The 24,979-nt window shown below is 39.5% G+C and overlaps 2 protein-coding genes across 14 annotated transcripts in view; one reads left to right on the plus strand and one right to left on the minus strand.

Moving 5' to 3' along the window:
• LOC111260323 (uncharacterized) overlaps positions 1-24,979 on the minus strand; it is a 129,478-nt gene that overhangs the window by 95,390 nt on the left and 9,109 nt on the right. The window contains exon 2 of one of the 2 annotated variants that reach the window (XM_086968278.1): positions 7,909-8,096. In XM_086968278.1, coding sequence (XP_086824404.1) covers positions 7,909-7,911 — 3 coding nt within the window. In that variant the 5' untranslated portion in view covers positions 7,912-8,096. Of the gene's footprint in view, positions 1-7,908; positions 8,097-24,979 lie in introns of those variants that run through there. The other variant, XM_086968280.1, reaches the window with a different exon arrangement.
• Positions 1-24,979, plus strand: part of LOC111260339 (pregnancy zone protein) — a 34,246-nt gene that overhangs the window by 2,669 nt on the left and 6,598 nt on the right. Inside the window, exons 2-16 of one of the 12 annotated variants that reach the window (XM_022833002.2) lie at positions 1,779-1,911; positions 3,879-4,116; positions 6,263-6,407; positions 7,032-7,252; positions 8,063-8,356; positions 8,521-8,748; positions 9,064-9,267; positions 9,479-9,673; positions 9,993-10,193; positions 11,646-11,914; positions 12,098-12,221; positions 12,521-12,608; positions 17,615-17,740; positions 19,122-19,232; positions 24,020-24,143. In XM_022833002.2, the coding sequence (XP_022688737.1) occupies positions 1,829-1,911; positions 3,879-4,116; positions 6,263-6,407; positions 7,032-7,252; positions 8,063-8,356; positions 8,521-8,748; positions 9,064-9,267; positions 9,479-9,673; positions 9,993-10,193; positions 11,646-11,914; positions 12,098-12,221; positions 12,521-12,608; positions 17,615-17,740; positions 19,122-19,232; positions 24,020-24,143 (2,651 nt within the window). In that variant the 5' untranslated portion in view covers positions 1,779-1,828. Of the gene's footprint in view, positions 1-1,778; positions 1,912-3,878; positions 4,117-6,262; positions 6,408-7,031; positions 7,253-8,062; positions 8,357-8,520; positions 8,749-9,063; positions 9,268-9,478; positions 9,674-9,992; positions 10,194-11,645; positions 11,915-12,097; positions 12,222-12,520; positions 12,609-16,128; positions 16,267-17,614; positions 17,741-19,121; positions 19,233-21,184; positions 21,248-22,930; positions 22,985-23,950; positions 24,144-24,979 lie in introns of all 12 variants that reach the window. The other 11 variants (XM_022833003.2, XM_022833004.2, XM_022833005.2 and 8 more) reach the window with 11 other exon arrangements.

The following is a 24,979-nucleotide window of genomic DNA, read 5'->3' on the forward strand; positions in this document are numbered from 1 at the left end:
TACTACTACTACTACTACTACTACTACTACTACTACTACTACTACTACTACTACTACTACTACTACTACTACGACAGGCACGCTAAACGTAAGCTTAGTTTTTGGAACGGCGTGTGCAAAAAGGTTTGTAAACCCGTTCCTAAAAAAGTAATGATTTAAGCTAATCCCGCTAATAATTGGTGTCTGTTCTCTACTGCAGATAAGACAGGGTCTTGGAGATGCTGCGGCTTTAAAAAAATACTAGCGATGATTTTTATAGCTGATATGTAGCCTACGCAGTAAATATTTTCGAACTCTCGAGAAAGTTCTTAACGTAGATTGATTTTCAGCTATATTTTATATCGAGTATGCCGTAGCTATGAATAGAGCTAATTAGTTAGATGCAGACAATTGACATTGCTATAGACTGTTAGCTAGCAACTAACTTCTTACCGAAACCTTCTGCTTAATAAATTCAATTTATAATGATAGGTTACTTGATCGATCTCGAAAATTGATTGAAACATGCTCTAGAGACTGACGTTAGCAAAAAAGAAATTAAGGATTTCTCTATAGATCTTGTGATCTGATTAATTTTACAATACATATAGAATATAAAAGAGAATTCCATATTTTGACAGGGCTAAACTTACTCCCTTAATTTCTAGCATTCTACCTCGTAATATCATCATTACAAGAAGTATCCTAATAAATATGAAGCTATGAATTTATCTAGACATATAGGTAAGCTTATTATTAACTCTGTTGGTTTAAAAACAGTTTTGTACTGCTCCTTCGTGTCGTAAGGGGAGCTTCGCGAGCAAAGTATCCATTGGTGAAAATTAATGTTTATAGCAATTTTTAATAGATGAAGTAGGAATAAAAACAGCCACTCTCAAACGCCAAAAAACGCTTATCTTGTGTGTATTGAATTCAACATGTTAGAAGAAGTTTAACTAGTTGGAAAATTTATCAACCGATGTTTGGTGTTTTTAGAGGATCTTTCCTCTTTCCCTTTAGGTCTTCCTTTTTATAACACAGAGGACTTGTAACAAAAGTGAACAAAAGGAAGCTAAATTAGCGTAAAATGCTATCACCCGTTTAGCATTTTGCTAAAGATTTTACCTTCTTGAGATCCATTTGCTGCATGGTGGATCCTACCTTTACGGGGAATAGTTGTACGAATTATTGTAAACGTTAGATGGTTAGAAGCCACGATGCAACAGGACCTACTTTTGTTGGTAAAGCGTTGTATTCTGGAGGCCAATGCTTTGTTACTAGCTACTATCATTATACATCTGTCAAATTCGTGTGGATCCTGTAAGATAGAGCTCAAAGTCGTTTGTAGGTAGTCAGCTACATTTGCCAAGTGCTGCTCTGTGCAGCGCATCTTTCCATAGTGGTTACGCCATGGCGAGGGGCTAATGCAGCGGGCAAGAAAAAAGCCAAAAGACATCGCGCGTCACGAGGAACCTTCATCAGATTTAGTGTGGTGTTATGTATATTTTGCACTTATCTTAGCCATTTGCCAGCATTGAAAGAGCTGGTCAGTCGTCGACAAATTATCTATGCGTATCACACCACGTAGTTGAGCATCAGCCCACACTGCATAACCTGAAACGGTGAGGTGTGATCCAGGAACTCTGAAGATAGGGTCGAGTGTACCAGTGTGTTTCGCTCCAACCATGGAAAAAGTAAATGTAGTTAAGTAACATTTTAAAAAAAGTACTTACTAGTGGTAGTAGCTATATAAATTTGTGTTTTAACAATAACACAATTATATTTGTCATTTATTTCAGAGAGTTTTCGAATGCTATAGCCTCTATATCTCGTCGTGCTTAGAATCAGGATGGATATGCACGGTGGGCCTCCTGCACTGTTACGAGGAGGGCTATTGCTTTCCGTCGCTGTAGCCTTGACGTTAGCCCAATGGTTTGTATTTCAATAATAATAAATTATTTCAATTTTTTTTTCCTTTTGCTCCTTGCGTTTACGACGCAACCCGTATAATTGAAGGAAGTTATTCTATGCTGTTTTTATCACTCATGTAATGTTCCGCTTCCGCACATGAAACCACATTATCTGCATGTTACCTCTGCCATGGAAAGATAGGCCCTGTGCAATATATATAACTAACTTATAAGTATCGCGATCGGCTAGCAAGTTCCGCTCGTGAAAACGAACTTGACCAGCAATGAAATTGCTCTAAATAAATATGTTGCCATCTTTGCAGCGAAATGCATTAACGTTAAGATTTTATGTGCGGGTTCTTATCTCTATTTGATGTCCCCAGACCTGTCGTCTTCGACGTCGTTTCACAGCATGTTAGGCCCACAAAATTATATAGAATAATTTATAGCGCCATTTTCAAAGTTAGCATAGGGTACAGTTCTTGAAAAAACCGATTTTGAAAATGTTTAGTCTTCTTTAAAATATTCTGACAATTTACTTTACATCTAGTAGAGATGTGTGTGGCTATTGGACCAAAGGTAAATTTTAATGAACAGTTGTTATCACAAAAGCCGTTTGTAGTAGGTGAAACATTTCAGCATGCATGGCAATTGATTTTTGTTTTTTGTTTTTGGAGAAAAGCTATCGGGCGCAATTATGATCCATAATGGTGAAACGACGAAAATGGCGCTATGTTGCAGTGGTGCAATATTTCTGGACGTTTATTTTTGACATGAACTTGTATCCTATAAAATTTGAGACCGCTTGCTTGGATATTCCAACTAACCCGGGCCTTTAGCAGGCAGGTTGTAACAAACGTGGACAACTCTAAAAATTTAGGTGATATAGTTATCTCGAAACCATAACGGCCGAAACAGCTCGCCGTGTAAACCTCATATTCGGTCAAAGTTTTACTACAAGAAACTCTGTAAGCCGTTGGTTCAAAAAAAATTCCGGGAAAGAAACGCTAACTCGAAAATGGGTTCTGCAAGGACGAAGAACGAAAAATTAAAAGTTACGGAAAAAACCAAGGCTGTCAAGACGCTTCCTCCCTTTTGTCCTTAAGTAACCTATCCCTGCACCTTTTTAGTACTTGTAGTGAAAAAAGAAATCCCCCACACTAATCACGGGTGGTTACATATGCAGTTTAAAGCACAACTAACTACAAAAGCCTATAGCATCTTTCTAATAGTCTAATGCTGGTGATAGTAACAAGAGAATCGTAAGACCTGGTTTGTCGATGCGTATGATCAACGATTAGAGGAGATTATGGAGAAAAAAAACACGGTTTATTGAGCAATTAAGAAAAGGTAAACCGCCTCTACCGCACGACAACGCTCGGCCTCACGCTCAGAGGATTATGGTAGACAATTAACAGCTGACGAACCTCTAGTTTTCCAATACGATACGATAATCAATCACAGTTGTCAGTGCTGGCGCTTTACACAGCGTATGTATATACATGCAACATAGATTCGCATAGATGTACTGTTTCGTAATCTAGGTGCTAACTTCGAATTGGGTAAGTGTATGACCTGCTGAAAAGGGTACGAGCCGCCATACTCTGCGCGTTTAAAAATGTAGTTTTTAGGCATGATTCCGCCATCGAACTTAACGAATAGCGAAATATAGGCGGTAAGAATGTGATCAATATATTTTTTGTAATGTGGTAAAAAAAACTGTCATTTCATGCGATATTGAGCTGTTGCATGGTTTGATAAATTAGACAAGCTAAAGAAATGCCGGTTTCGTAGAAATTCTTGTTATCTGTTGACATGTTGACGACACATTATAATCATTCTTCTTCTAGCTAATTGGCATTGGGTGTATTACAGTACCCATTAAAGCTGACTGTGACGTGATATTATATAAAATATTGTGTGTATTAAATATTTTCCGATCCGTTATAATTCGTTAGTCCATGTTTTTGTTGTACTATGTATTCATAGCAATGGATGCGTAAGCTTCATATGCCTTCTACCGAAAGTCATGTATGAAGGAGACAAAAACATGTTCATTCTTGATGTGGAAAACCAGGACCAGGATGGAAATGTCACTATTAAAGTGGTAGATCAAGACAACAGCAGTGTGGTACATTACACTAAGGACTACGAGCTCAAGAAAGCTGACGGACACCTATTCCAGCTCGACGTATCGGATATTAAGATCGCCCGCACCGAAAAAACGGTAATAATAAAATATTTTTAATAAGGAAATAGTTGACGGGGACTATACTCCCAAATGTCAAAAAATAATTCGTATAACTCGTTAGCGAAGTATATGATTGTGAAAAAGATTCAGACTTTAGTTTCGCACTTACTTAGGAGCCAATTTTAGACTAAACTAATTGTTCTAACTTCGATTACCTATTCTGCTGGGGTATGTACGGCCTTCACTTCAATACATCGTATCGATCAGTAGCATGACGTTACTCTGTGACTAAGTCAGACCTTAGCTGTATATATGATTGTATGCATTATGGGAAGATTCCTGTAAAACTAACGGCTTTGGCATCATCTGGGAGCATCTGTTTGACCTCTAGGAGATCACAAGTGAACTTAGATAGAGAGTTCTTATCAATAATACAACACGATCACTTTCAATACCGATGTCCAAATTGTTCGTCACGACATCACAGTTATCAGACCTGCATTCAGTAGTAATCGTACCCCGGCCTGCCGGCTTCGCCATGCTCCCTCCGACAGTTGCCATTGGCCTGATTTGTTGATGTCACACCCAGCCTAGTACAGTAAGCTTGAATACATCTTAGCAGTTATCGTGTTGGAGTCGTGAGTTACCAGCTACAGCAATGAACTGATCTCATACTTCGATGGGAATGTTGAAATATTTATTCTGCCCTACTACAATTGCTTTATTGACGTGTTCATAACATATCGGATTGGTGTTACACGAGGTTCAAGACTATTGGCTTTGGGCTAGAAGTGCGACCCTTGACGTACAATTTGGTAGTCTACCGGCTGCATTCCTACTGGAACCCTGTGATACAAACCATATTATCCTGTTGGTAGTATATACCCGCTCTGGCCAATTGTTACCTTGTTTCACTGATCCTGTGGCAGGCTTGCCACAGCTGTCCTATTTGTATTCTGCTCCGGCGACTAGCTAACTGCACATTAGTAACCTGCCCGCTTTGTCCGTTTCAATTGCTCCGAAAATCCCTTAGCGCAAACAATTAGTCACCGCGCTACATGTGTCATGCTGAATAAAGAAATAATTGCCAATATGAACTCGAACAAAATTTTACTCTACCTGTATATGTAAAGTAAACCATCGGCCTTATAGGTGGTTAATTTTGTTTTTTTTTTTTTATTGAAATCATAAACTCTTGCTTAGATACAGATCTACTGAGAGATTGTTGCCATCATTTTATTACCCTGGTAAATAAATTGCTCTTCTTCTGAAACGATTACGGCTCTCTCACTGATCTCACCGTTATCTTATCAGAAACAACAATTGGGTTCCATCACTTGTTCGAGTATAAACATATGTAATTGATTAAACCCAATAAAGTATCCTAAACGGCTGCAGCAGTTCGTCTTCTGCGTCAGTCGTCTTCTGCATCAGTCGATCTATTGCGTTGCCTCGTAACCGTTACAGCTACCATCTACCGTACAGTCCGGTCACTCGCTCGTATACTTCAATTGTAATCTTTCTATCATGACCTCCCATTGCAGTTAACCTGTTGCATACCTATACCACTATAACGTATGGTTATTTAGTTTGATTTTCAAGTTTTTCAGTAGAAATGTGCTACATTAGCAATGCAAGAAACATTTATCACGGATCAAACATGCGATTGGCTCAGCAGCAACTGGTTAAATTATGCTATAAGCGAAAGTATCGTCTTCTTAGATCATCTTTGTCCCATTATGTCTTCTTAGGCATCTAATAGTCGACCATTGTCGAACGAATTGCGCGAAACTTGGCAACTTACTTTAATGAGCACTATGTTCTGTGGAAAGGACACTGCCCAGTGCGAACAATAGGCAACCGACCGAAAAAGTCTTCGGCTCAGCTCACCCCACCAGACGAAACCCCACCAGCCCGGAAGGGGCTTCAAGTGACCACTTTGCGTAGGCGATTCGGGTCACGTACGCGGACCGATAATAACTTGAATATTTATCGTCATCATTTGCAACCACGAGAATCGCGCTGCATTGCACCCCGCTAACCATTGCTAATTACCTACAGGTTATGGCTTAACGAAAGACACATACCCTTTTATTGGATGTTAATAGAAATAACGGATCTGTAACTATAGACTTAACGTCGTATTAATTGTCCCTTCCGTTTACGGTTTCCTTCTTCCCAGCATTACGTAAAAACATATCGAGTAATGCTTGATGCTAAATTCGGGGAGACGAAGGTCAGTCGGAACACGACGATACGAATACACCCGCCGGATCTACTCCTGCTCGTACAAACGGACAAAAAGATCTACAAACCGGGACAGAGAGGTACGTTATGCCTCTCGAAAACATACCTTTGCACCAGCTTCTCCGATGAAAGTTGTAGCAAAAAAGTCCGTTCATATTTTATAAAATATACAGTAATGGTCCTCACGTACTGCTCTTCGGAGAAACATCAAGAGGTACCACATTACGGAGAGGATTCGCTTGTCGATGCACGAACCGTATTAATAATGCCGATTATTTGAAGGAAACTGGAATATCCATCATTTATGTTCAGTCACCGTTATTTACTTATGTTACATCGCCTCATACCAAGATCTTGATCAAAGCTACGAAACGTTATGTACGATTTTGCCTCAGTCAACAAAAACCATACTTTACAATACCACTCCTTATTTTGATATTAAATTAAGCTAAAAATATACAGATATTAAAGCCGTAGCAATATAAAGTGAAATAAACGAATCGATGCAAAGACTAAGCAAATGTTTTAAAATATAACAAATATGAAAAAGAAAAAAAAACAAAGGGAAAAATCATTAAAAAATTACGATTCTCCTAACCACAATGAAGTTCATTATCCAATCGAGTATTTTATTTGTGTGTGAAGTTTTGTAACTATACATTCGTATGGTATGTATTGTTTTTGTCGTGATATTTCTCAAACAGTCTATATTCGAGCAATGCCTCTTGATTATAATCTCCGCCCTCGAAAAGACGGCAACGTGACTGTGTCGGTCGCCGACCCATTGAATAACGTGGTGGCCATTTGGAAAGATGTACCCCTAATGAATATGGTTGTACAATTTGATTTTCAAATAACGGACGAGCCTCCGATCGGAACATGGTATATTAACGTTAAATACGATGGCACAAGATCTTCGCTGCAGGTCAGTATCCAGCAAATAAAGGATCTCCTTTAAGTTGTCTTATTAGCTAGAATTTTACTTTATTAGTTATATCATAGTTTCATAGTATTTCAAACCTTTGAACCTTTCACAGTCAACCTTACTAAAGTAGCCCACAATAGCTGGGTAAACTACTTGTTTCAGCTAAAATTCTGTGTGTTTTGCGCGTATTGCCAGCTCTACGTTTCAATATACCGAAAAACAAATTATCGTTCTGAATTGACTATCATACATTCTGCTCATATTCCATTGTTCGAGAGGCCAACATTCTCCAAACAAAATACACGTTTAAAAAAAACCACTAGTACCACCCAACAACCTAAATATCTGACGTAGGTACGAAATTGAAAGGTCTGAATATTATGGTTATGATCGTTTTTTTCGGAGAACGTAAGCGTTGCCGAAAGCGCAGTTTCATCGGTAAGACAACGTTTATATCGTGTTGTCAACGCGATTGATATTATACGGAATCGCTGCCTAGGAGAAATAGTTGAAAAGGTACACGGCCCTTTTTCCATCGGCACTATTTCTGCTACCGTATAAAAATTTCTTTGTTAAGAAAATGAAATATAGATAAACAGAAATTATGAGTTATGCCGTTGCTAACAATCTAGATTGAAGTAAAATATGATACTTACCATATTATTTGTTTTAATCAGTATTGCTTCTTCGGTGGCCTGCGATTCTAATAGTAAATTTCTTCTTCTTCTGCAATGGCGGCGTGTCGCTGCTATCGCATTTTGAGCTGTCTTGCGCGATTACGCTGCTGTTGGTGTTGTTATCGTGATCTAGGCTGATACAAGGGCTTCCGCGACGAACGAGCCACCTGAGGATCAATTTGTGTATAATAGTGAATCGGAATTGGTGACAAGTACATTCGTTGTTTCCGAGTACACGTTACCGAAGTTCGAAGTTCGAATTATACCACCGCCATTTGTACTGATGGACGCGAGCAGTGTTTCGTTCAAAATATGTGCCAACTATACATTTGGCAAGCCTGTTATTGGAAAGCTCAAGGTCAACACGACGCTCACTCGTTACCACTGGGAAATCCAGCCTGTACCAATAAACTTTGTACAAGGCAAGGTTAGTTGGTCACTGAAAATTGATCTACTCACTATGTGGCCTCCGTTATTCTGCGCCATTAAGAGTTAGTAATAAAAATAATAAGTAAATTTTGCCTGTAGATAGAAAAATAGAACTATATATTCCCATTAGACTAAACGAAACCTTTATTGGTATTGCTTCAGATTAATGGATGTTACGATCTAACAATCGATACGTCAACACTGAATCTCACGAACTCGATATATGAGTTCCGCAAAATTCAAGTACTGGCTAACGTGTTCGAAGATAAAACCCAAGAACAAAGGAACTCTACTTCAACTATTTCACGCACCAACCAGCCGTTGAAGCTGACCTTCCAGCCCAACACAAACGGAAAATACTTCCGACCCTTTATGAATACCTACGGACAGGTAACGTTACAGAAGGGCGCACGTCACTAAGGCATCATTGTTTTGACCTCGATGCACGCTCCTCCTTTTTATCTTTTCTGAGCTATATGTACACAGAACAAGATTCTACTCTAGACAGTGCACCTAATCACTACTTCTCAAAAATGAAAGCGCGTCGTAGAAAATGACGTACGTAAACAACAAAAAGAGCCTCAGTAACGTCCACTTGTCGTTAACAGCTTCACTATTACCCTCTAGGTTAAGCCTATAACTTCAGATCGGATTGTCACTCATCGATAATGATCTCTTGCGATTTACTTTTGCTTAATTTCTTAGCTGAAGGTAACAAATCCTGACGATACTCCGGCTCCGAATGAACCGGTTGAATTGTGCTTAACTGCTAAATCCGAAGTGTACGAGTTCCATCATCAACGTACCGATAACCGCCTTATGTGCAAGAATTATACCAGTGACACTCAAGGGATGATTAACTTTGTTTTACCGCCTCACAGGCCTTCAGTGGTATCCTTTGGTATCGAGGTGGGATGGCTTTTAATTTCGTTATATGCATACATTTATATCTAGGCTGCATAAGATACACAATAATCTCTTGGAAGCAGCCAAATGCATATAAATTAATTAAACCGTTTTAGTATAAGTGATTTTTGGTGAAATCACGTACATTTTAAAAAATTTTTACCTTGGTAAAAACAGTCAAAAGGTACCATAGTAGTGCTGGTATTTATTTTAGGCTGTGGCGTTGAACTACCCTACAAAAAAATATCCAGGAAACGATTACAGCATTCTCATTAACCAGCCCCGCGCATCGACCTTTTATCGAGCGTTCTTCTCGACCTCAGAGCGCTACTTACAATTTGAGCCCATTGCTGCTGAAAGCCAGCCTTGTGATGCTCCTGTAAACCTTTCGGCATATTATACCTTCGAGGTTTGTCCATTTGTCGTTTTCCATTCAATTCCAGTCAAATCAAATTCGAATTATCCATAAGAAAAAAAATATGTACATTAAAAAAACACCTCTTACTTTGTTCAATTATCAAGAAAGTTCTGAACCTATGTAGCACATTATCTATCGGGTATATGTGAGCCATCCACAACTACCTGTCCATGTTTAAGTATGTTTAGCTTGATTGTCACAGCTGACTCTTAACAAATCTGACAATAGAAGCAGAGGCTCAGAATTAGGTAGCTAATTCTTTTTTTTTTTTTCGCTGTTTTCATGTTGGCTGCGCTACTGCCATCTATAGGATGGAGATGAGAATATACAATTCAAATACGTAGTGTTGGCACGGGCGAGAAACATAGTTTCAAAGACAATAACCGTTCAAAAACCTCAAGAACTGACCGCAAAACTTAACGAAACGGAGTTATTAACTGAGGACTACCCCCAGATTTGGAGTGATGTGGCGAAAACGAACGATAAGCAGATTGGACGCATTGATTTCGAGGTACGTTTTAATACAATCTAGGTACATACATAAATACACGTTGGGGCGATATTTAAATAATAATAAAAATAAAAAATGAAATTACCAGCATGAATAAACAAGCTAGTATTGTAAAATATACGAGGTCGAGCTATGCTGTGCAAAGGACAGCAACCAAATTTGTATCACGCGATTTATCCATGTCAGTTTAGCGTATAATTGAGCTATCATCTATATAGCTCATGTGCAGACCTCAACCAGCCGTACAAGCGGGTAAACACCCCGGCAACTTGACGATCTAGACCGATTAGGTTCTCGATCCTGATAAATTATTTTTCTGAGATGTTTACGTCAAGAAATATGATCCTACGCGTAAAGCCCTTTTGCGCCGTAGCATAGGAAGAAAGAATCTCAATAAGACGCGATGTATTTCAACCAGCCTTTACAGTATGAAAACTACTGCGTGGTTTTTGAGTTTCTATACGAGGAAAAATTCCCCGATCTAGATAAGGTCTGCAATAAACGTCTTAAATGCACCATCGTTCAGAACAGCATTATTTACTAAATGTTTATATAGTAATACATTTTTGGTCGACTGGAGAAATGCCACAGAAAAATGTGGGATCTAATCGCGTGGCCATCATGGCGAAAGAAAAGCATTTGTTATAAGAAGGCACGTGGGTTCCGAAGAAAACACTTTACAAAAACGACCCATAGAATGCTGATGGTCGACGCTACGCGAGCATTGGACACGGCGCGCAATCTGGGGCTTGTCAGTTTCAAGAGAGCTTTTGTCCAGGGACAAAGCTACACTCATACTGATCGAAGTCGTTGTCTCTATAAATAAGCTCAACCATTTGGCTGCGATTCTAAAATAACCGAGTGGCCACACCCATGTCCTTCGCACAGATAACTGGTCTAGCTTAGGAAGACAATCTAGACTTACACATACTCTTCATTTTGCCGGAGAGCCTTACTGATCAAATAAGAGGGCTGAGGAAATCAGTCGAAACCAGAAGACCAGAAATGTGTGTGTGTGGGGGGGGGGGGGGAGACCAGCGGTGTGACGGGAATTCGCTTGCTTAAGGTGCGATTAAAAACAGCGAGTGGAGAGAGACGATATGTCGTTGCCCGCTTTACCATGCATGGGTTCCACACCGAACTTAGCGGAAAACCAGGTTTTCACGAACCTGACGATACATGTAGATGTTCCAGAACTTTCTGGCACCGTTTTGTAGCATCTAGATATTTCTTGAAGTAATTTTATAAACTCGACAAGACTCATAGTAACGTAAGCACTGTTTGTTGATGATTTTTCAAGCGATAATAAATGTCTCTGATATTGATTGTGTTTTACACCTGTGTATATATATATATATATATATATACGAGGTTTTAGACTACTGTCAGCAAACATTAATAAATAAATTAAATTTCATTGTATTCGAACTCTGTGCGTGGCTTCGTTTCTAGGTTGACCCAGAATCATCCCAGTTGCCACAGCTGACCGTCCTTCTCTACTATATTCACAATGGCACTGAAGTTATAGCGGACAGTATTAAAGTCATCCGGGATGTTTGCCCCTCTAACAAAGTTGAACTCAGTTTTTCCGAAACGGTCATTCAGCCAGGAGGCTTTGTGAACCTGATGCTCTCAGCCTCGCCGAAATCTCAGTGTGGCTACGAAGTTGTGGATCGTAGCGTCAAGCTACTTAGCGGCAATGAACCGAATCCATTCTACAAGTAAACATCTCTAATACGTAAACTATTCATATTCGATTGCAGCTGATCATTCGCGCCATCGTGAATGAAACAGTTTCATTGATTAGGACGTTCATTTTTTGATAGATGTGCGAGACTCTACCGTTAGGCAATATATGCATGCTAATGGGTCCGATTGGGTGATATCGGTGTTCGTATCGATAGATACCGCAACGCTCTTCCGAACCGTGAAATTAGCCAGTGGGAGTATCCTCAAGCTGACAACTATCGGCACTGCATACAAAATGGTGGACAAAGTGATTACGTCGATGTTGAAAGTGTTATGCTGGTAAGAACTGTTTCACGTAGAGAGTTTTTTTTTTTTTTTTTTTTTTTTTTTTTGTTTTTCTTTACCTAGCGCGATAACAGCGACATGAGTAGCAACAGCTGGTCCGACATTACAATATGTCTTACATAGCGCCACGATGGCGAAAGGCGTCGCAGAGAGCTTTGTGAATTTCAAGACCACTCGGAGTATGCTTAAATAGCCCTCAGCGTTGAGCAGTGTACATAGATAGATAGTTCGATATAGTCGCGAACTACGTTTCCGTTTTTATCCTAATTTTCCACTTGAATGAATTTAACCAGAATCCCGGCTGGACTCTTATCGAGTACAATATAAAGCTCAGTATCCGCCCGTGCCGTTCAACTCGTGATGGAACTCCGGTACCAGAACGTAAGTGTATGCTGTAAATAATGTTGCTTTTTTTCGTGTTTTGGCGGACAAATATCGCCGAGTATATTGAAGAAGATCCGTGGTCGATTCATTCAAGATATAATATATTTTTAAGAATCACAATCATAGGTTAGAAACCAAAACTGGCTATTAACAAGAAAAAAAAATTAAACGATAGTATCCGTTCAAGTAGAAATCCTTTGAGATATGTTTAGCCGTTACATGAATTTTTGAAGCCAGGTTGATTCATTCTGTCATTTTCTGTGGAATAGACAAAAAAAAACACTTATTATAGTCTAGAAAATAATCTGCCATATTTTAAGCTGCTTTTCCATTACTCATATAACAACTTGAAGCATTTTTGGCGCAGTTGTTTTGTGTATAGTATTACTGCTGTAATTTAACCTGTTATACACACTTGAAGGACAACACCTATCAACATAATAGCAAGCTCCTCTTTTTCGACTTGGTTAGGAATAGATTCCACAAAGTAACATATCCTTAAGTTCACAGTTAGAATTATCAGGTCACAAACCATTGATCGCTGGGTCATGTAATATATTTTCTTGCGTTGTACCATTATGTCTGATAACATGTTTCGACTTATGTTATATAGGCGTCATGCACTCTGTAGCTAGTCTTGTTTTGGTAACTTCGACTCTATTAATCGAAGTTACCAAAACAAGACTGATGATATTTTTGAGTCAAGAAAAGAGCATACTTTTAAGCTCGCCTCTCATCTATGTAAAAAAGTTCTGTCATATAGTGTAGTCCTGCAAGCCTTATCAGTTATATTAGAAAATTGTCGGTAGTAGCGGTATTTTTTTCGATGTAATAATCAAACAGTATCGAAAAGCTCTTAGTTCGGATTCGCAATTGGAGATCCAGACTAAGGGCAGTGGTGTTCACATCTAAATCAGAAAACTTTGCAAAGAACACAGTATACTTTCGAGATATGGTGGCGAGTTGCCTGTTTTTTTATTTTTTTCGCTGTACTCCAGCTACATATCAGGGGAATATTTTCGCAGGATAGATTCGTACGTTGGTGCTTTGGCTCCATGAATATCCTATAGAATAATTTGGAAACGAATTAAACTCCCGAAGCAATCCTGTTCCACATCATTAGCTACCACAGCCTTCATAGTCACGGCAAAGTATAATACGACAGTGTTTTAGCACTAGTAGTATAACTTAGTTAGCTCTAGACTTGTTATGTGTGATTAGTTAGTGCATTGGAAGACATCTTTTATGTACATTTATCTATAATAAGTTATCTGTTCAACGTACTTGAACTGCGCCCACTATTTTCCTTAAAATGAACGATGAAAAGAACTTCAGTGTCTAATTCAATGTAGAGAACTGGGAGCATGTGCGCCAGGTGGACCACATGGAAAAGTTTGTCGAACTTGAACGAATCTAATCCGTCTCGGAACTTAACCAATTCTATGAACTTAGAATACTTTGTTGTTGTTGTTGTTGTTGTTCGATGTGTAGTTATGCAGCAGTCATTTTTCAGGTTCATAGCTATTGTATTCCACAGAGAGAGCCTCTACGTATCACCGGCGTAGGGTAATGCCGACATCATTCACGAGAGATGTTGCGTTTTTTCAGAACTTATATAAATATCTTGCATAGATTATTTAAACCACGTCTATTGTAGCCAGCCGAAAGACAATGTGACAGCCTTAGTTCCCCATTCGAAGTGAGACAACATATCTATCTTCAACGGTAGTTCGACGGTTTATGTCATATCAAACTATACTATTATGAGCACGCCGGAGAAGCGTGCGTATATACATGTAAACTGTTACCGAAAGGGTATACGAATGCTGCATGACTATGAGACCGAGCACGGGCATCTCATGGTTTGCCTGGTAGCAAAATCCAAAGAGGCGGAAAGTTATAAGGCTTTCGAGGCCAAGGGTCGGCCAGGTCGTGAAAACGCAGGTCGTCGCATAATCGTCGAGAAAAAATTTCCTTGACTTCATGGGTGGGGTGCGATGTCACTGACGATTTATTCTTTACACCTCGTTCTTTTTCCTCTTGTAGTTGTACGGACTGCGCAGTCGTTTGCAATAGTCGTTCTGATTTCAACTTAATATCTACGTATAGTTACCTCATCGCATACTTTTAGTGGTTAGGTATGATAAGCGGATAAAATGTGCACGACTTCTCTATGATGTGCGCAGTGTTCTAGAAACGCTTTAATCTGTTGCTTCTTCTTAAGTTGGAACGCTGTCTTATGATAAGGCCGCTATGTCAAAAAGGGCCCAACAGCACCAGAAACGCATTATCAAGGACTCGTCGACCTATGCATCTTCAATCTAGCCGCTTTATAGGTCTGCTGGAACTCGAAGCGACGCAGAACTGGTACTTTCTCTCTGATTCGCACCCCTGCATGGCCCGTCATTGCCAAATCTTTTGTTTGGGCCTTTCAGATTCCGCAAAAGCATGACATTGGGAGGGCATCGTAATCGTCTTTCAGATAAAATAATTCAATTCTGCATCTGTGTACGCAGCTATTTTTAATGTTTAAATAATTTATTATATTCGGTATATTGAAGCTACAGGTGACCAAAGTCTAGTCTACAAAAAAAGAGAACAACTTGACCCGTTCTGATTGGCTCATTCTACTAATAAGAGACTGGCCTATTTTTTTAGCCTAGTACACTTTTACGGCCTTCGCTTGGCAAATTCGTTGTATGACCTTAGAACATATACCTAATGGTTTAGAGTACTATGTTGTGGCTAATAATAAACGTACAATAGCCATATCCTGGTGCTTTACATGGGACCCGTAAGCCAACAGTTTTTGAGCCAGTCGTATGGTGGCGCACAAAAAACAAAAAAAAAAAAAAAAAAAGTTTTTCAAATCCTTCATAGATGACGACCAAGGTTTTCACAAAGTCGCATATTTTTTCCATCAAAATGTGTTTCAGCGGGTAACCGGTAAATAATGTATAAATACTGATACATTTACCCGAATTTATTCGACGTTGATCTTATGGCCTATTATTATGAAAATGAGTTAATTTCAGATGCCCTCTTTGAAGGAGCAGATTGGGGAGGATAGTACCATTATTTATACGATTTTAAAATATTCGCTACTTTTTAGATAAGAGTTTCGCTTGTACCTAAAACATCGAGTACTGACAAAAAATAGTTGTCCATATAATAGCGGATTCTAACTTCTACCTTAAATACGATGATTTCCATGAGTGCAATATCTCAACATGTAGCAATGTTTTTCAAAGCATACAGCATTGCACAAGGATTCAGTTACTCTTTGTTATGTTTGTGCAGTGATCAGCAGCTAGAAGATCACGTATATTGTTTAGCAAACGCGGTCGACAAGCCTACACTTTGTACGGTTCAAGCTCACAGAAACTTGAAACATAATTTTTAGGTGCTACCGACTGCTATAAATGGAGGATTTGTGGTTGTTGTAATATGACTAATCTGTGCTGTTGATCTTAAATACCACGGGTACACTGAAATTACTTTACTACGTGGCCATCAGCTGTTATGAAGCGAAATGGCTTTTTTCCTGCAGCTGTAGCGTCTTTGAAACCTTCGTCGCCTCTCGGAGGTGACGCGTTCTGCCGTCAAGCCGCTGCATTTCTAGCTCCGACCCTGGCGCCCCCTGCTGCACCCACTGGTACATACTAGTTCCTGAGGAATATTATATATCATATGTATGTAGTGGTCTCGTCCTACGAGTCCTTTTTTCCTACTACGAGTGCGTTCATGAGCGTTTGTCCCTTCAGAATTTCCGGGCGGTTTCTTCTGGCTAACTAACATATATATTCTGATACTCTAACTTCATAGCTTTGCTGGGAAATACGTTTCGTGGTGTGTATGCTTTCGAGGTGGTGTGTATGCTAGGTTTCTTTCGACGGTGTGACCATTTCAGCATTGCAAAATCTAGTTGTGGGGAACTACACTGGGGTTTAGCAGAATGGGAGGAAAATAGTTCCACTAACAAGAAATAAACGTGTCTCAGATGTGACGGGCCCAGATAGCGCTTCATACCTAGCGCACTAGTTGAAATGATTTATGCGTCGATCACCTGGCAGAATTAAGGTCGTCCCGCTACCCTCCGCGTTGTCAGATCGCATCAAGCGGAAGCTTGCCTATCACGTCTGTTTTGATAATATTTACTGAGTTTCGGTGGTGCACAATCTCCATTTAGAACCATTCGTTGTGCCAATGCGATGTAGGTAAGTTATCATATAATCAGTATTCTATTGTCGCCATAGCGACGTTTATGAGGCCCCATCATGCAGCTCATACTGTTTGACGTTCCTCGCACTTTGGTTCCCAAAGCACTTAGGAACCCGAATAGTAATATATTATTAATATTAATGAATATTTTCATTTGTAAATATTACACAGTGATCTTAAACACTCCCAGCATGCTGTTAAATCCATCGGTTTCGTCTTATACTCGATGGGCTAATTTCGCAGTTTAATTTTGGGAAAATGGCCTCAGCGTATACGCGCGTACATTCGAGCTTGTTCGAGTTTTGCCTGTTCGAGGCCGCACGAATAGTCTAAGGAAAAAGTAGGCTTTTACCTCGTGATTCGAGAATTAAATGGAAAACCACTGATCTTACTTCCACGGGATTTCGTCTAATGCAATTGAATCCTCTCTTAAATTTTTCGCAAATGTTAGACATTTTTTTAGCCGACGTATGCAGTGTCTAGTAGGCGAGCTCGTATAGTTCGCCTTTGTAATCGTTCCCAGCAATACAAATTATCATCATGATCAATATTATCGGACAAAAATTGGTCTAATTTTATTTCTTTCCTTGTTAGGTTTTATAGCAGAAGTGACGATCAATTCATTAGACCAGACAGTAGAAACCCTTGTTCGTACCCGTAAATAAAGTAGTGCGGTTACCGGGCTAATGCAGCCAAACCGATGAAACAAAATGATACAATCAATTAGATTGTAAAAAATTAAGCTTCAAATGAATGAAAATGGGGTGGATTGTATTTTGAAGTTAATCAGCTAACAAGGGCTCTAACGATAGCTCAATCTGCTGGTGGTGCGGCCAGCGGACCTCGGACTTTCTCATCCCGTCTGGGATTATCTCGACAGCCCCCACTCCGTCCTGCTCTTCCACTTGGTGAGTTGAACTTCAAACTGTATATCTACCACGGTTCCACTGTCGCCAGCGACATTGTATCGATTCAGCTCTTTATTGCAATTGATACCGTCTCTGTGACCCGAGTTGGCACAAGCAGCAATTAAGTATGCCCGTAAGAGACGTGACGAAGACGTATTAGTATTGCGCTAAAATAGACAATAGACTATCGTTCAGCGACGCTATTTTTATACAAAAAAAAAATCATACAAAGTTACCTCAAGTGTGTCCAACTTACAATTTGAGCGTTAGCTGATATTTAGTCATGATAAGAATTTCACTCTGAAGTCAACGGGCGGGACGAAAGGTCTTTTCTTGTCATCCATCAGTGCTACAAAGCTTGCTACGGGTCATCTGGGATTATGGGATCATTGTTCTCACAGGATGATTGTACTCGTCTATGTTTGGCTAGCCACTGGTTATACAAAGCTACGGGAACCCTCATTAACACCGCCTATGTAAATACCTACGTAAATACTATTCCTTTCTAACCCAACAATGTGCCCGGGTCTTTGAAGGTCAAGTTATCGATGTGTCTCTCTGAATGACTCGGTTAGTTAATAGCTTTGAGATTTTACGGCAAGCTATATATCGGAAACATTATAAAGGCCATAAAGTTTTAAAAAAAAATATGTAAAAACCTACTCAATGCATTTCCATTCCTATGAATGTGTGCGTATTTCTATGCAACGTTGGACTTCATATGCACATTGCTTAGTTTGCATCTCTAGAATTTCTTCACAGAGAAGTATGTGCATGATGAAGTACTCTTAAGACGAATAATACAAGTAGAATGTTATTTCTTATTATTAAAATCATATTACCTTATCTTTATTGACCTCGTCGGAATATATACATATACATAGATGTTAAGGGAACCTCTATAATTAAAGTTTAGGTAATAATACTTTGTTACACAAGCGGGCTGTTGGTCGGTGATTGAGTCTGTCAATACCGTTACATGCAGCGCCACATAGTAAACTACAGCAGAAAATATGGCAAATATAGCAGGAAATACCTGTTCAGAACATTGCAAGAACAGTAGCATCGAGATGCCACCGGACTTTGTTACGTACGTCTGCCACGAATCCACCTGACAATTACTAAGTTGCACAGTTACTTACGCGGGAGACAACCTGACTGCTCTCCGAACAGATCGAATCCCGACCGATCTCACATTGTTGCCTGCCCGTATCTCAGCGGGAAACGTTTAGCCGAAAACCGGTAAAAACGGGCCGAGACGCGCAGATAGCTTTATAACAGTTAACCCGAACTACCTATTCCGAAAGTAATGTGAAATAATTAATGTATCATAGAATGACAATTTACGTAGTTGCCTAATCACAGGTGTTCATCTGAAAAGGTGCCTACATTATTGCAGGATACCCCTCTGGCAGAGGTGGTGCTATGCCAAGTCTATACCAATCACAGGAGTTAGATATCGCAGGAGTTCGTCCACGATCATTTTCTTTGTGTGAGTGCTGCACTAGGGAATAGTAGTCAGTATCGCTTGCCGCGGATTATTAACTCAGCCGGCATAACTTGGTCTGCTTATATAACCCTCTCAATGAATTAAATAAGACTTCGATGTCGTCAGACACTTTAGAGCTCTATTGTAAATAACTACGTACTTGCCTTAATATTGACCTTGGTACTTACTTGTTGCTTAGTGTCGAATCTACCGAAAGCACAGAACGTGCTTTTCCTGACGCTCGCAAAGGACAAAAAAAAAATATCAAATAATCCATTTTTCGACCACTACACATTCATTTGTATTCCAGATTGTGGCAAGAACCTAACTAGACCCTGTGTGAATAAATTTGAAAGCGAGAACCAATGAATATCCAACGTTGTTGAGTACATGGGGGTATGTGATTAAATGCTGTCGCGTTTGTTTAAACTTCAACTAATATGGCTATGTATCTAACAAAAATAAGACCTAGAATAAGGATATAACCAGGTGCCAGTGGTGCCTGTGCACTGCTTTAAAATAGCTCAAAAATAACCAACTTTTTAGACCTGCTTTTTACTGCAATACACTGCATTTCGTGTTCGACGATTTCAAAAAGCAAATCACTCGCTGTGAGCTTCCACTGTTGCGTAGGGTACATAGCGGTAACAGTATTATGATGTACCGGTAGGCTATGTACCGGTACTTCGCTCCTAGTGCTAAATAGGGATCGACCACGCGCACACCATATGCTAACTATGAACACCTCTGGTACGTGTCTTAATGAATCGTTTTAGGATTTTTTTTCTCAACACGCGGCAAATTGTAGCTTTAATGCCGACTATAAGCTCTATTCTTGACTCATTTTTGTCATTTAATTAATCGTGCCTTGACAACCCCCACTTTCAGGAGTCTAGGAATTAAGTAGCAAATCTATGACGTCTATGGAGATGCTTCTCCTCGTTTTTTTTTTTTTTTCGGAGAGCGGACGAGCATGTACCCTATTGGCAGTTATAGCGCCAGGTTAGTGATCTACGTTTTTTTTCTATATCAGCGACAGAATTCGCCAGTTCTACAACAGCCACTAACGGTTTCTGCGAATATGCAAACGAAGTGTATAGCCTATAATGTCCATGGCCGCATCTGCGTCTTGTCCTTATTGCATCGATTTGTTTTGAAGTCCGGCACTCATACGGGCCAAATTCTTCATTCTCCCTTGATATGCTCTTGAATTTTCAAGTTGATCGTGTTGGTACTGCAATGGATTATCAGCTGGCTGTCAGCTAACGCTCCGCGAGTATTTTGACGTTATATTAGATCAGGATTCAGCTACCAATTAGACGTAAAGAATATGAATTCTACCGCGTAGGTGTACCAAAATGTGTTCGAAACACAAACAAAACAGTAAACGAGTTTATCTAATTTAGGCATTTTGTTTCTCGTTTGGGAGATTTCACGTCATCGTGGATGATTGTCCAATAGTAAAGTGGATAGGGCCTAAATAGCAATTACCCATACAAGTCATCAACTTTATATCTATCCACTGTGACATTTTAAAGATCCGTGAGATATACTCTAGTCGATACGTGTCATAATTTAGAGATTTACAAAGCAGAGCAATTGAAGCTGCTACATATTGCACGTCCTTGAACATTTTCTGTCCTCAGTGATCTTATGTATGACTGTATGAAGATGGCTGTTTTGGGATTGTTTGTTGTGTTGTCGCAAATACGTGTATGTTTTTGAAATCTTATTAAGTTCATTTTGATGACAACTTCACACCTAAATAGAACAGAAAAATTTTATAATGACAAGCTAGAATTTGTGACGTTTGCAAAAAAAAGGTGAGCCTTATATTGTTGGTGACAAAAAGCTAGGTACATCAGACCTGTAAATCTTAAAGCTTCTTTGTAGAAATATATGTAGCAATATATATATTATGAAACGGGAATATGAATTTGTTACCAATATTACAGCAATGGCCCTTATGGAAACAGCTAAATCACTGAATTCAGCTCACGCCTTCGGATATAGCGCTGGTACGAAGCAATATCCGATAATCTCAAATTTGCTAGCTTTGCAAAAATCGATCGGACGTTTTGCCGCTTCGGGCTTCAACGCTACCTCCTCTATTAACAACTACTAATTTATCCAATTAGATTATGATTCCTTTCGATTATTCTTTGTAATGGTTTTATTAGGGTCTACATTGAAACAGAACTGGCCCCACAAAGTTGCCCTTTAACTGTGAGATCTGGTTTAAACCTTGTGACATTATCGATTTTCTGTATTACTGAAGCAGTTATTGGGGAATTTCGTAAGTAAAAGTTGCTCAGATTTAAAAAAAAAAAGAAGGCAGCGAAAATGTATAGGTTCAAGCCATTACTATGCATGGCTGTATTCTTGTGTGGAACTTTTAGTCGCAGAGTTTTCACAGCTTCTATCCACTTCTCCGATCCACATCTTTGTGTGTTCGCATTATCATATACATATGATGAGGGTCTTCGCTAGCTCCCTATTATACGTCAGTTAAATCTTAAAATATATCCTTGAGAATAATTCTTCTAGTGGCTCGACATCTTGACAAAAGATTCTCGCGTCGAGGACAACAAATGTACTTTGGCAACACTTCCGCAACGGATACGAGAATCACGAAGACCAGACGATTGTCTCCACAAAGGGTGTACTATAGTTATGTGCGCAGTAAGTGAATTCAGAATAGTCGGGGTACATCTGGCTGCTTTAGCAAGACACCTTGAAACAAACAGATCTATGCAAAGTTTCGAAAGATGGGGCATAAAATCGAAATTGCAACATTCGCCACAACTAAAAAACATTGCAGAAAGCACCAACGGCATATTACTATCCTAATGCTCTAAAACGTCGTCCTGCACTGCAAAAATAAGAATTTGCACGGAAATAGCATATAAATATTAAGCAAATTACTGTTAGTGTGACTTAGCATTTGTACGATATAGCAATGGATTGAAATACTTTACGGCAACCCAAATAAGTCTTCCTCGTCAATTTTTGAACCAGCTAGTACGACTAGTCTTTTACCATCCTCCAAACGTTACGCGGACCCCGTTGTGGTACAGATATTTTAGCCTGCGAAATAACTAAAATCCCAAGACAGATAAAGGCTGAGTTTTCTATTGCACATCTAAAGCTTAGTTCTTTCTACTTAGAAGATAAGTCTTCAATAAATGGCACCTTCCGCTTTCGGAACAAGTCGTATCTATCTGTTCTGCATATGTATGTTTTTGTTTACGTTTCAGTAAGGCAAACATAATTAGCTATTTTATTCAGAAAAGTAGTGCAAAAGCCTTTTACGTCTTAATGTGGTTATACAACGAGCAGGTTGGTAATAAACCGCATGCAAAGAACACTCTAATAATACGCTATGCTCAATGGGCCTGAAGCTCTTTTGCAACGTATATTAGTTCAATAATATTGCATTGTATATAATCTCTCAGGTCAAATGAGAAGCTATCGACTGAAATCTGTCGCGGTTGACAGACGTCTGTCGTACCATTAGGCAGCGTCTTACCTTTTGTTGAGTTACTCATTTTTGCTTTGTTTTTATTCTGTGTATTGATGATGATTGGTAATATTTATCGTCTTATTATGATCGTATTGTACCACACATGTGTCACGTGTCTGTCCCCTTCCACAACATCCTTCTTCTCCTCCCTGCTCCCTTTGCTCCTACCAACCGGTAGCGGTAGCATTAAAAATAGCCGCGGGCCCCGTCTCTCTGGATCAGGGGGCCTTTGGTGAGTGCCCTATATTACATACACTGTTATTCTTGGTTCCTTTCCATATTAAACCTACAATGAGACGAGCTATGAGCCTATTGATTACACTTGGGAGTTTACATTTGACGTTAGGGGCATCAAGGAAAACTGGCCACTATTGTCACGCTATTTACTTTGTAAAACAGGGGCCGCCGGAGCGAAAAGCAATTTTTAGTTCACTTTGAATTAACGCTCTTCTTTGTATTTGTTGGTTAACATACCATCGTGCCAGTCGTATTAACTGTCATAGAAAGAAGACACAATTTTTCAATTGCTATGTGGGATCTTTTCGCTTAGCAAATGAAGCTCAGTTCTTCCATACATTGAGAAATATGTGCATTATTGTCATTCCGGTTAACGCCATGTATGTCGTGCTTGACGCTTATCGGTAACAGTATGCTACGAGTTGATAAAGAGCAGTAACAGGAACTAGTAAGGCTTTTAGCGTAGTAATTGCATGTAACTGAGGCAGTCAGCTAAGCGAACGAAACTAACCCCTTGACATCGCACGAGCCTGAATAAATACGTGCACACGCCTTTTCCTAATCATCCTGATCATTTTATATATCGCTCGGCACAACGGATAATCAATCGTCTACTAGGCAACACCTCTACACGTATATAAGAACCTACATTTTTTTAATATTAAATAGAAAAAAACAAAAAAAACCATGAAGTCTTCTATGAAAATGTCCGTTGGCAGTATCACGATTAAATTTAGTTCATCCTGCAGATCAATACTTTCAGATAAGGGTCAGTCTCCTTACGTGTTTCTATGAACACCTATATCGTCAAAGCTTAGGTTTTTTGAGGCTAGCTGATTAGTTAAACTACAAGACGATCAACTGATATATGTGGGAACGAAGATTATCCGTTGTGGCCTTAAAAAGGCAGAGCTCCAGCGCTGCTGTTGCCGCATGTCTCCTTCGCCCGTTTGTTCCGCAGCGGTACCTCAAGCCGCGCTGAGTACACCTTTGACCCTCGATGATATTGCTGACATCTCATTCACTATAGCGACACCGAGCGCCTCGAGGATCGGCAATGACTTCGGAGTGGATTCTGCCACAGCGAGCCAGAGTGTCGTCGACATCCGTAATTACTTCCCGGAATTGTGGCTTTTCCAATTGAACGCAATAGAGTAAGTCAGACATTTCCAGCTATCTAGCTGAAAGCTTAGGAAATTTTCAGAATGGTTATATTGTGCAACACATTCTAATGCACTAATCTCATCGTTGCAGAAGGCCATTTTTAAGAGGTATTAGCATAATGATAGGCATGTTCGGGACGTCGAGTGTGGGTATGTTGGAACGACCCACAACAACGCGTTAATACGAGTCCATCAAAAGTCTCCATTAGACCAGCTGAAATTAGCATAGATAAAAGCTGAAGTACTAAACTTCGTAACATAACATTTATAAATACCTCCGTTATCAACGATTCGATAAAACGAGTCGTTTCAGCCATTCGGGAACGTGGGCGATTCCCGGATCACCAAAATGGCTAAAAATGAACTAGACATCTATTAAATACTTTTTTCAGGGGAGCGATGTGGGCGATCACCACAGAGTGAAAGAAAGAAAACAAAAATACTAGGTGGACCAAAACCTGATTCATATCCTGAATAATAAACCTGGAAAAATTTGAGATACCTTTTGCTCAGGTTGCTAGCCGTCTTTTAAAGCTAAACTGATGCGCCAGCCACTAAATAGCGGCAGTTAATGGTGCATCGAGCACAAGATCACGACCACATTTGGCGGACCTAAAAATGTTTGCTTTATGACTAAAAACCATCAGCTATTGGCAAAAAATATCTGCCTCTGAAATATCATACGCAAAAAAAACTTCCTGATTTTTCGAAATGGACCGTTTTCGTCATCGTGGCTTCAGTCGCGGAGGACACACAGTAGGGCTCAAAAAAATCAATGAAAGAACTCAGCATTTTTTTTTGCGCATCTAATGGCCTTAAAATACTGA

Source organism: Varroa jacobsoni, unplaced genomic scaffold, assembly GCF_002532875.2.
Source record: "Varroa jacobsoni isolate VJ856 unplaced genomic scaffold, vjacob_1.0 scaffold_429, whole genome shotgun sequence".
In the NCBI taxonomy this organism is placed as follows: domain Eukaryota; kingdom Metazoa; phylum Arthropoda; class Arachnida; order Mesostigmata; family Varroidae; genus Varroa; species Varroa jacobsoni.